We start from the raw sequence: 13,113 nt of genomic DNA on the forward strand, positions 1-13,113 counted from the left end.
TCTTCCTCTTTCTTGGGGAATGTGTGGTTGCGTGCACTCTGTGCAAACTCCATGCCCATCTCCACCTCATCACCCTGAAACTCTTTACAGATCTAATCATCTAGGATTCATTTATCTCCATAGAGCTCTGAGTAATTCCTCTTTGGCGCAGATAAAAGCAAATCAAGAAGGGCAATTTACCTTAGCGGCTTCCTCCCCTAAGAAATTATTTCAAAGATTCTCCAATGCCTTGCTTGTCCCTGTGCCTGGCAATATTTGCTCAAGTGCTTCACAGCTTCCAGATGCTGCGTTGAAGCAATTTTGGCAAGAGAAGATAGGGCCCGATTAAAAAAACAGTATTTCCCGAAAAATGATAACGTAAAAGATTCTACTCTGGGCACTGTCATGGCTACAGTAATGAAGGCGGCCCACTGCTCTGTGACGCCCTGTCATAGCTGCACAAAAGTGCTCAACGAATGTTCATTGGACAAGGACGTGGCTCTCATAAGGGGCAGGGGGTGGAATAAGAGGACAGATGTCTGTTGAACACCTACCGTGTAACAGGACCTTATTGGGAACTCCAGGTCCAAAGGTGAACAAGAGACAATCTGTAGACAAATGTAGACCTGGCAGAGATAAGTCTGTCCACAGAAAATGTAATATCATCTGGTAAGTGCTAGGAGAATGCTATGAATACCGGTGGAGTGGTACTCAGCCCAGCCTGGGGGTCGGGGAAATCTTCCTAGAGGAAATGATACCCAAGTGGAGTCACAGACACGAGAATGAGAGAACAGAAAGGATGATCTATCTAGAGGACAACCAGAGGCATGAGGGCTTGCGGGAAGTAAAGCAATTGGGCTTCACTTAAGTGTCAAGAAAAAGGTAGGCAATAGCAAAGAATGAGACAGCAGGCACAGTCAGGGACCTGGAAATGAAAGGCCTTCGTGGCAGACATGCACACAAGCTGCCCAGATCCCGCTGCCCAGCCGTCAGCTCCACAGGGTCTGCCTCAGCTACAGAGAACCATCGGGCCTGAGTCCCCACCAGCAACAGAGGGAGGCGGGGTATTTTGGCTCACTGTGGGGTGATGCTGAAGGGGAACATTTACTCCCAAGCTCCCCACCCGGTTACCTGAAGCTTTGTTGGGCCTGCTTTGACTTCTTCCTCTGCCCACTCCTGTGTCCTCCCCTTTCTTTTCACAGGTGTTGATCCTATATCAACATCTAACACCCCAAAGTCCATCCCTGTGTCTGCTTCCAGTGAACACAGCCTGCTCTAGCCTGGGATACCAAACTAGAGACTGGACTCTGTTCCATCACCAGCAGAGTTCAATCATTTTTCCTTTGAAACACAGACAATCCAGATGCAAGTTTACCCAGATTCTAACATTCTTCAGTGTAGACAGGCTACCTAGTCTATAACTTGTGAAGAATTCCCAGAGAACTGGCTGGCACTAATAAATTCCTCCACTCCTTTCTCACTGTTACGAGGGAAGTCTTCCTCACCACCCATATTTCCACATAAAAGAACTTCATCTTGAAGACATTCCTGCCTTCTTTCTTCCCACAGTGCTCCTCATAGGAGGAAGAGGGGGTTTCCTGACTGGTCAGTGTGGAAGAGATTCGAGGTTCTGGGTGCACCCTCACTTCCCCTGGGATGGGCTCCAGCAGAAAGGAGACCGCTGTAGACCTGTGCTCGAGGCCATGCAGGAAGCTTGGGGACAGTTCTGTACCTGCTGGGAAGCCTTTGGTGGCCCCGCCCTGCCAGGCACTGGTGAGAAGCATGAGCACACCCATTCGGCTCCACAGTCAGGCAGCAGCCCCCCAACCCAGCTTCAGTCAGTAATAATGCTGACATCTTAATCTTCATTTTCCTGATGCTCAGTTAGTTCTCAACTTGGGCAGGGAAGAGGGATGTTATTTTCCAAGCCCTCTAAAATACCCCAACACTCATAATCCAACAGCTCAAAATATCTTGATGTATCAGTTTCTCAGCACTCAAAGCATATCAGTAACTGTTGTGGAATATAAACAAATGGTCAAATAAATGCGTGTTACTCCACCAAAAAGGTATAATCCCACCAAGAGGAATTATGACTGTGTAATTCAGTGGAGGGCTCCACCCGCACACACTGGGGTTGATGGACAGAAGCTTCAATTGAATTGCTGCTTCAGACGGCATAATATTGCCTTAGTGGTGAGCCACAGCATGTTTACACAAGGGAGAAGCCGGTGAAAACCTCAGAGTATGTTCATTAGGAATTCAGCCGAATATTTTGAGTGTGAGGCCCACAGGACTTTCTAAAAAGGTTAAAGGGTCTTTTCCTCTAATGTACGTGAAAAAACAAAACAAAAAAAAACCCAGACAAGCATCTTTCTTTGATCATTGACTAGAAGGTAAGCAGAATGGTAGGGTATCAGCTTAAAGAGCATAGGATGGGAAGTCCATAGACCTTGTTCCTGACCCTAGTCACAGATTTGCTGAAGAACCTCACTCTAGTCATTTTAACTCTCTCAGCTTCAGTTTCCATGTCTGTAAAACAGCTGTGAGAGTACCTGATATGCTCTGCTCACAAGGGTCTTATGAGGATCAAGTGTGATGTTTTATTATAAATCATGCTAAGGGATAACATTTATTGGGTGCTGTATGCTAAAAACGGTGCTTCAGTCCTCACACCTTTAGTCCCTGCAAAGCTGCCTCGTTTGTGCTGCTTGACATCAGTCCAAAGTGACCACTTATTTTAAAATATGAAAAATGAGAAGAAATATGAAGAATTGAGAGTGAGAAGCAAGGATTTTCTCACCACCACGACCCCACCTTTCCCACCCCCTACCCTCCCACCTTCCACTTTCTCTCTCTCCCCTCCCCTTGTAGCTGTTCCACATTCTAGCTGCATTCCCAAACTTCTTGAAACAGAACGCTGCCAAAACAACACACGATCCTCCTCAAAGCATGGTCCCGTATGGTATTTTCAGGAGCCGTAGGAGATTTATGTGGGAAGGAGTCAGCACGTGTTGGGGGGATGCTGGTGACTAGCAAGAGGCCATTACCTGGGGCCAAGATCTCCAGGCATTTTAGGGAGGGGCTCTGGGTCTTAAGCTGGATAACTGTAGGAGGACTGCAGCGAGCAGGTTGGGTTACTGAAGTTTCTGAGCAGAGAGGGAAAGGGACATGAGGTCAGCATCTTTCCAGGCTGGACATCCTGGAAAGCTTGGGTGGGGGCACCTGGCAGCAGCAGTGGGCTTGAAGAGCTCTGCAGGATGATGCCTGTAGCCTGTGTCACTAAATCTGACAGTTCCACAGGAGCACAGGATGACACACCTTCCAGGCTGCAAAGTCCACTCTCATACCACCTTCTCTATTTTTGCTGTAAGTCTATGCCTATAGACTGCTATACCATTCTTTAATTTTTTTTTTAATGACTTCAATTTTTCCTTCAGGAAATTTATTTTTCAAAGGACATTTTAAACATCACTGTCTGTGGTAGAACCCTCTAGTACTCACCCTTTTCAGTCCTCTTCTTTCCAGGCACAGGGGAAGATAATAATCCCGGCACGTCCCACCACCTCTGCGCACACTGCCTTGAGCTGGGCGGAGCCTCCTGTTGGGTCTGACCAATGGACTGTGGAGGCATGAGTCAATCATCCAGTGAGACCAATTCAATAACTTGTTCTATTTATTAAAAACACAAAACTATTCTATATATTTTCTACATGTTGACGTACTCGCTAGATGTAACCATAAATCTATAGATTTTAGAAATGTCTGAAAGGACTCACAGCAAACTGCATGCAGTAACACCTCTGGGGAGGCCACCTGAGCTAAAGATAGGGAAGGGGAGACAGTGGTAAAAGGAACTTGAAATTTACCTGTATCATTTTAAATTTTCACAAGGAAAGTGTGTTTACTTATGCAAGTAGAAAGGGCAAGGTGAACAGCAAAATGAAAAAAGGAAATAAAACTGGAAAGTTATGTTGGGGCTATTTTTTTTTGTTTTTTTGTTTTTTTTGTTTTTTTTGTTTTACATCTTTATTGGAGTATAATCGCTTTACAATGGTGTGTTAGTTTCTGCTTTATAACAAAGTGAATCAGTTATACATATACATATGTTCCCATATCTCTTCCCTTTTGCGTCTCCCTCCCTCCAACCCTCCCTATCCCACCCCTCCAGGCAGTCACAGAGCACCGAGCTGATCTCCCTGTTCTATGCGGCTGCTTCCCACTAGCTATCTACCTTACATTTAGTAGTGTATATATGTCCATGCCTCTCTCTTTCTTTGTCACAGCTTACCCTTCCCCCTCCCCATATCCTCAAGTCCATTCTCTAGTAGTAAGTCTGTGTCTTTATTCCTGTCTTACCCCTAGGTTCTTCATGACATTTTTTTGTCTTAAATTCCATATATATGTGTTAGCATACAGTATTTGTCTTTCTCTTTCTGACTTACTTCACACTGTATGACAGACTCTAGGTCCATCCACCTCATTACAAATAGCTCAATTTCGTTTCTTTTTATGGCTGAGTAATATTCCCTTGTATATATGTTTTGAAGCATCTGAAATGCCAAACTAAGAGTTTGTGCTTAATGCTGCAGGCACCAAAAGCCAAGGAGAATGTGTGGACTGTCACGAGCAGGTCCTGATCCGGGCTGTGACAGCACCTCCTCCTCCTCAGGTGGGCACGGGGGCTAGATGGCTAAACATACGTGAAGTGCCCCAGAGCGTCTGTCATAGAGCGAGTGCTCTGTCAGCATTCGCTGCCGCTCTTTTCTCTTCTTTTCCTCTGGCCACGCTGACCTTTCCCTTTCTCATGAACACGCCAAATTCTTTCTGCCTCGAGGCTTTCATACGTGCTCTTCCTTATTCCTACTGTTCCTTTCTTCCCTCTCCTTCTCATCCTTCGAGTTCAGCCTAACTAGTAGCAGCTCAGGGACACCTTCCACTACCTGCCTCTCTAAGTTGTTTCCCCCAGCCCACTCTGTGTCTGTCAAAGCATCCTGTTGGTTTTCTTTAGGACACTTATCACAATTTGTAATCACATCTGGTGGGGGGGGGGTTGTTTGTTTGACCTGTTTATTCTTTTTCTCCCCTACTCACAAGTATATAAACTTCACAAAGGTAGGGACAGAATGTGTTGTGTTCACTGCTGTTCCCACGACACCCAGTAGAGTTGTTGGCACCAAGTAGAGTTAGAAGTAGCAGTAGTAATAATAATAATAGTAATAGCTACTATTTGTTGAGCACTTACTATGTATCAGGCATGTATTTACATGTCTTACATACTTATTTAAATGTCCTAATGACCTTTCTGAGTAGGCATTCACCTTGTCCTCATTTTACAGATGAAGAAACTGAGACCTAAGAGAGATTAAGAAATTTTACTAAGATCACACAGCTGGTAAATAGCAGAGCTGGGATTCCAGTCTTCAGTGCACTACGATATTTTATTGAATGATGAATGCATTAGTTAACACAATGCTGGTCTGTGGTATTCCTGATGTCCTTATACTCCAAGTGCAAATAGTGCAATTTGCCTTAGAATAAATGAGAACGATTAGCCTAATCGATAGAGTGAGTGTCTGCAGGGAGGTCATGGCCGTTAGGAGGAGAAGGCAGCTATTTTCCATTGAGAGGCAGTAAATTGAGCTTTGTGTGACAGGGCTGATGGCGGGGCTGCAAACAAGGAGCAGGGTGTGCTGGCAGAGATGTGGGAAGCTCATCCGGCTCCAGACCACATCACCTGGAGAACACTCCCTGCCAAACCCAGTCACAGCCAGAGCTCCGAGAAAGGAATTCTGGGAGCAGCGGAGAACTGACCGCCCCAAGGACTATGCCAAGTAAGAGAAACCAGCCTCTGAGTCAGATGAGGGAGATTTCTGTTCTGTTCTGGCCTGGTGTTTAGCGGCAAGACCTTCCTGGACCCACAACTTACAAGTCCTGTTAGGTGGATCCCAACAGCTGCCAGCCATGACTCTGTGTATGCAGAAGTCAAGAGGAAAAATAATCACATGTGTTCTCACCATGTGCCAGGTACTACGTGAGGAGCTTTAGATAAATTATCTCCTTTAATTCTCATAATAACCCTGGAGGTTATTTCAACCTTCATTTTGTCGATAACTGTTTATCAAGTCCCTGCTACATTGATGAAGTAAGTACTATTTTTTTTTTAAATAAATTTATTTATTTATTTATTTTTGGCTGTGGGCAGGCTTTTCTCTAGTTGTGGCGAGCGGGGGCTACTCTTCGTTACGGTGCGCGGGCTTCTCATTGCGGTGGCTTCTCTTGTTGCGGAGCATGGACTCTAGGCACACGGGCTTCAGTAGTTGTGGCACACGGGCTCAGAAGTTGTGGTGCACGGGCTTAGTTGCTCCGCGGCATGTGGGATCTTCCTGGACCAGGGCTCGAACGTGTCGCCTGCATTGGCAGGCAGATTCTTAACCACTGCACCACCAGGGAGGTCCCAAGTAAGTACTATTTTTAATTCTCTTTTACAGATGAGGAAAAAGAGACTTGGAAAGATTAAGTAATTGGCCCAAGTTAGATGCTGGCAGAATTAGAACTTGAACTCAGGTCTGCCCGGTGCCAAAACCCTCCTTCTTAACCTCTACTCTGAATTGCCTTCTGATTTTTAAAACCACCATTTGTTTCTATCTATGTGTAAGGTACTGTACTATAGTCATTAGGAGGAATTATTCAATGAGATAATGTTGCCTGGCTCATAATAAATGGTTAGTAAATATTAGCTTATGTTATCCCACATATTATATGTTTATATACTGTGATGGTTAATTTTATGTGTCAACTTGGCTAAGCCACAGCGCCCAGATATTTGGCCAGACACAGCTGGATACTGACATGAAGTTAATTTTTAGATTAAATTAACATTTTAATCAGTTGACTTTGAATAAAGCAAGTTACGCCCCATAATGTGGTGGGCCTCATCCAATCACTTGAAGAACTTAATAGAAAAAGACTGTCCTCCCCCAGGGAAGAGAGAATTCTACCTCCAGACAGCCTTGGGATTCAAGCTGCAACTCTTCCCTGGGTCTTCATCCTACTGAACTGTCCTGCAGATTTTGGACTTGGCAACCTCCACAATCACATGAGCTAATTCCTTAAAATCAATCAACCAATCAATCAATCAATCTATACATATACACATTCTCTCTATACATATATATACCCATTATATATATATTACACACACACATCCTACTGCTTCTATGTCTCTGGAGAAGCTTGACTACTAGAGATATATATAATAATGACAATAATCGGATGAGCAGATAAAAGCTGGAAAGGTCTATATTAGAGGCAAAGAATTCAAACTGCCCAAATTCTTCTAGAAATCTAGCTCCTAATGAAGAATACAGCCTACAACTGTCACAATCATCTCCACTTATGGGAAAAGCTGATTTTCCTAATTTGGTTAGAAATCAATTAGAGATTAATGGTAGTTCTTCTCATTCTCTCTTCCCTCTAGGCCTGTTTCCCATCCATAAAATGAGAACCGTGTGACACTTCATGACAACTGCAGAAACAAATGGGCAAGTCCGCTGAAGGTCAGGTCCTGCCTTTGCCACCCTCCTGGCTCAGTGCAGAATGCGTGGTGGCAGTGAAGGTACTGAGGAAAGAGCCCCTGTCTGGCAGCCAGAAATTCCGTGGGCGGGTCCCAAGGTCACCACTCACCAGCCTGGTCACCCTGGGACAGATCTGTTTCACAGGTCCCGGCTTTAGTGTCCTCCTTACCAAAACAGTCATGATAATGATTACTCTGAGGGTGACTGTAAAAATCAACACGAGATCTTGTTTGTGACATTATTTTATGAGTGGCAGGTTTTCCCTCTCAGAAGACAGTCTGACTGTTGAGTAAATGCATGCACATCAGAGCAGGGTCAGCCCTTGGTCAGCCCGTGCTCTGGAATCAGCTGGCCAGGATGGTTGATGGTCCTGTTCACGTGCCTCATTGCTTCTGCTGACAGGGAGTGCACGAATGGTCATGACAGCCCCTTCAGTGGCAGGTATTTCACCTCCAAATACTTGGTCTCATGTTCTCTTCCCAACAGCCCCATGAGGTAGGCAGCCCAGGGAGGAAGAGGTTAAACTCAAGGCCACATCCCAAGGTAGAGGTCTAGCTTGGCTGCAGCCCCATCCAGACTTGAAATCCTGGGTCTGTCCCTCCCCATCTCCAGGCAAGGTCAGCTGAGAGTCAGAACTTAACCTAATGATTCAGGGGCCAGAAAAGAAAATTGATTCGATCACAAATCCTCCTTCGAAAGCCAAGGCCCACCCATCACTGCGGAGGATCCAGGAGACAAGGACTGGGAAAAGAATTTAATTTGAAAAACAACAACAACAACAATAGGAAAGCATCCGCAAGACTCTAATCAGAGAATCGGCTGCCTGGAGAACTGAGAATCATTTGTCAAATGTCTCCTGGTGACAAAGCGAGAGAGAGGCATGGACATATATACACTACCAAACGTAAGGTAGATAGCTAGTGTGAAGCAGCCGCATAGCACAGGGAGATCAGCTCGGTGCTTTGTGACCACCTGGAGGGGTGGGATAGGGAGGGTAGGAGGGAGACGCAAGAGGAAGGGGATATGGGGATATATGTATATGTATAGCTGATTCACTTTGTTTTACAGCAGAAACTAACACACCATTGTAAAGCAATTATACTCTAATAAAGATGTAAAAATAAATAAAATAAAATAAAACCACACACACACAAAAAAATGTCTCCTGAATCTCAAACTTGATCTATCACTTTTCCTATTATTTTAGGATTTGGGAGAAACGAAACACATTTTCATATGACTAAGCTCAGTCACCAACTCACTCTGTGACATTAAGCAAGTCGTTTAGTATCTCCGAGTCTCAGTTTTTCTCTTCTAAAAACAACAATGTGGTACAAAATTAGTTTCCCAAACTTCAGACATTAGACTATTGGGATCATGATTTTTGCCATATATGTGCACCACATCTAATGTTTACCTAGTATTGTTCCTTACACATATTTATGTATTTCAAAAGGAAATCCGCTATCACTTCATAAGTGTAAAAACAGAGGCTCGCATCAATAATTTACAGTGAATACATAATTATTACAATTTTTTAAATTCTCACATTCCAGATCCCTGAAAGCATTCCTCATACTACCTCTGGGAATCGCTGGCCTCCAGCTCTGGCATTCCGCCAGTGAAAAACCTTGATCCCTTGCAGCACTGCTAACTCCCAGGGAAGCCCTTCCTGATGCCCTGCATTAGGCTAGTTCCCTCTGCACATCCCTGTCGAGGCACTGATTGTGCTTCTCTGTCATTCATAGGAAAGTCCATCTTCCCTGCTAAGAGGCAATGGCTGAGGGTATTGGTAGTGCGCACTGCTACATGTATCAGCTTGGTCACCTTACTTAACAGTGTTACCTTATGTCTCCAAGACTCAGTTTCTTCATCCACAGAATGAGGTTAATTTTTTCTTCAGTGAATGTAATCTGAAAAAAAAAAAGTTAAAAATAATTCAGGTGAGAAAGGCAGAAGAGACTTAAGAAGGTAGCCCAGAAGGGTTGACATCAAGGGAAGAATCTATCAACTGGAGGAGATAGAAGCATGTTTACGTTATTCAATATAATCTACATTATTCAACATAATTCACTCCATTCACATTATTCATTACAACTATTATGACCACAACTGACATTTATTTAGTGGTTACTATTGTGATAAGTGCTTCTTAAGCATGATTTCATCTAATCTCCACATCCATTATTATTCCCACTTTACAAATGAAGAAATTAAGGGTCAGAGAGATTATGTGTGTGGTCCGAGGACACAACTAGAAAGTGGCAGAGCAGGGATTGAACTTGAGTCTGTCTGACTCCAGGGCCTATGCTCTCTTCCCCGTGGCAAGGTTCTTGAACTAGGCACCATGGTCACTCCTCCTTCAGGCCCTAAGCTGACCACCTACTCCCCTCCACAGACTCTGCTGCTCATCCCATGACCAACTGAATGTGAATTCCCGATAAGACACTGCAGCACGTGTCTTATCTCTTTTGTAACTGTCAGTTTACTTCTGAGCCATCCCTCTTCCTATCTTTCCCTTTTCTGATCCTTCCTTTGGGCATCACCAGATTAAAGTACGTGGCCTTCATTGTGTAACGGGACGCCAGTGCCCCTCCCCCACCAAGGCGCGCCAGTGGCTCTGGGTGACCTATGCCACTGAGCACCAGCGAACCTGGTGGCTTCTAAACAGAGTTCCATGGTGGGAACTCAAGGAGAGAGCATCTGAGAGAGTGGGTCAGCTTCATCCTTATTACAAAATTGCTCCCTGCATTGTATCATTTGATCAAGGCTAAACTTGGGAAACTACTAACAGAATGGCATTCGGCAAAGAGTGCAAAGACCCAGGCTTTCTTCTGGCCAGGCCACTAAGTAGCTGTCTCCAGGTCTCAGTGTCCTCGTTAGTAATATGGAAATGACCAGCCTGTCTTACAGCACTAGTGGGGGAGCCAAGGAGAGATAGTGGACAATATTCATGTACACAGGAAGTATGCATGAAGTGGAGAGGTCAACAAACCCATGTGAAGAATTATGATTAAAAGCAGTGCCTCTCTCTAGCATTTGAAACAACCTCTTTTCCCTTCTTCCCTTCCATGGGTCCTGGCTTCCATTAATCTACTCCCATTCATGCTGTTTGCATTTCGTCTTCCCAGGCCCTCCAGATGCCATCTCCTCCCTCTGCATAAATGCAAATTATAGGAGGTCTTTGGGCCCTAAATCCAATTGATTGTTGTCTCTGATCCAACAGCCTGGGCTGCTGATTCAGTGTGACCTAGAGTAGCCACCAGCCTAAATAGACCTGCTCCCTTTGTGCTCATTTACATTATCTTGGCCCTCATCACCTCCCTATCTCTTCCTTAGAGATCTCTGGCCATCGTGGGACAGGCAAAACTGACTGGGTCACCATCTCCATTATTAATCCTCTATGCTCACAAGCTCTCAGATGAGGCAGCCACATGAGAGTGGCCCCATCTCTGAGAAGCACTGCCCTCAACTCTGCTCAGGGCCAGCCTAGCCACCTGCTGCAACGGCCCCACAAATTCCAGAAATTTGATGGACAAGCCAGGAACTGAAGCAACAAGTCAAAGAGATAAAGATTCTGATTAAAAGATTCCTTATCAAGAGCCAAGACATTTGCATGATGCAAGACTTCTCTGCATGGGCCCTTCTTCAGCCCAGAGCGAGAGGATCAGAGCATTCCCTAATCCCACAGATGGTTGCTCTAGGCAGGAGCCATGGGACTGTAGCCTCCTCAGCAATAGCAAATTCAAGGGCATCGGGTCCTTAGCTGTATTCAGAGGACCCTGCGCCAGGGCCCACCTGTCCCAGGTGGGCAGTGATTATAAATTTGACAATAAATAAGTGCTTTAACCTGGAGGAGCTTAACTCTAGGCTTTGAAATTTAATTATTTTTGCCTCCTGCTATAAATCTTCCCCACCTCCCCACCTTTTGGAAATTAAGACTGCAAATCTTCTACAAAGCTTGGTGTTTTTAATTAGTCTGTGAAGCATACATAGGTGTGATCTTCACAGAAATTAACACACATGAAAGACTCCATTGGAGTGAAAATTCACGTAACAAATGGTTGACTCTTTAAAGTGAGATGCCTATTGAGGATATAATCTGAACAACAAAAATTCAGTTTAGCCATAACTTTTCTGGAATACCCATAATAGAACATAAATCAAAGCCAATTGGAAGATTGAGTGTCATAAACCCTTTCTACAGAAAGATCCAGGGTAATGATTCCCAGCCAGAATCACCTGGAGAGTTCCTTAACATGCAGATTCTGGGGCCTTCCTCCACACCTGCCTTATCACCGTCTGTGGGGGTGAGGCCCAAGAATCTGTATATGTAGCCAGCTCCTCGGGTGATTGGAAGCAGGCAGTCTGAGCCACAGTGGGAGACCCTGTGCTAGGTCTTAAGGCAGCAGTCTTTCTATGCCTGAACAAAGCTTCCCCAGAGCTTGTAGAGATTGGCTGTTCAGCCCCTGGCCCACTGCTCAATGGGAGGCCACCATGCAGGCACCCCTTTTCACCCAAGAGTTGGACCCCAGGCTCCTGGACTGAGAACCGTGCACATGAGCACCCCAAATATCTAAGGTACAAGCCCCTCCTAATCAAAAGCTTAGGCTTGGGCTTCCCTGGTGGCGCAGTGGTTGGGAGTCTGCCTGCCGATGCAGGGGATACGGGTTCGTGCCCCGGTCCGGGAGGATCCCACATGCCGCGGAGTGGCTGGGCCCGTGAGCCATGGCCGCTGGGTCTGCGCGTCCCGAGCCTGTGCTCCGCAAGGGGAGAGGCCACAACAGTGAGAGGCCCATGTACCACAAAAAAAAAAAAAAAAAAAAAAAGCTTAGGCTTGAAACGTTTCTGTAATTATACAGGTGGGAGAACAGAAGACAGAGAGGGGAAAGGACTTGCCCAACAGCACCTGGCAGCCTGGATGGGCCTGTGGGCAAAAGCCTGGTCTTCTGATCCCTCTGCCAGTGGCCGCTCAACCTCTGGGTTTCTGCTAAATGGCCCTTCCTCCAAGAATGAGCTCAAGAAACAATCAGGTGTCCCTAACAGGCTCCGACTTTCTCCTTCACACTAATCACAGTTTGTAACAATATATGATTTCTCAGTGTTGCTCTTCCCAACTTGACAGTGGATTGATTCCATGAGACAGGGACTTGTTTTGTACACCAGAATTTCTAGCACCTAACACAGTGCCCAGCACATAGTGGAAAGTCAGTAAATATTTATTGGATGGTTGGACAGACAGGAGTTACAATGGTCTCTCCTACATAATAGAAAATAGGAATATTGCAAAAGAGAGGGGTTTTCCCACAGCCAGGAACAAGTCTGTGCCATAGGACCAGTGAAGGCAGGGGGACCTCAATGTCCCTCAGGCCTTAGTGTCCAGGATTGGACCAAACAGGATCTGGCAAGCCTCCCGACTCATAATGGTCGATATATATTTTGAATTTTATTTAATGAGTCCAGGGTATGGATAGAACACAAAGTGACTGAATGTTATACCAACTTATAAAGGGGCCGGGGTCCCTGAGGCGCCCCCCTCCCATACCCCAGCTTTATG

The 13,113-nt window shown here is 45.3% G+C and overlaps 1 protein-coding gene across 4 annotated transcripts in view; it reads left to right on the forward strand.

The window, feature by feature from the left end:
• The window catches only part of ADRB2 (adrenoceptor beta 2), a 98,275-nt gene extending 87,316 nt beyond the window's left edge, over positions 1-10,959 (forward strand). Inside the window, exons 1-3 of one of the 4 annotated variants that reach the window (XR_014296523.1) lie at positions 5,844-6,124; positions 7,460-7,597; positions 8,169-8,605. Coding sequence is in view for 1 of the 4 variants with exons in the window: in XM_082651352.1 (XP_082507478.1) it covers positions 7,460-7,494 (35 nt within the window). In the remaining 3 variants the exon portion in view is untranslated. Of the gene's footprint in view, positions 1-5,843; positions 6,125-7,459; positions 7,598-8,168; positions 8,606-10,895 lie in introns of those variants that run through there. The other 3 variants (XR_014296524.1, XR_014296522.1, XM_082651352.1) reach the window with 3 other exon arrangements.
• Positions 10,960-13,113: the final 2,154 nt, after the last annotated feature.

The sequence above is a fragment of the Grampus griseus genome, assembly GCF_964374135.1.
Source record: "Grampus griseus genome assembly, chromosome: 3".
Lineage (NCBI taxonomy): Eukaryota > Metazoa > Chordata > Mammalia > Artiodactyla > Delphinidae > Grampus > Grampus griseus.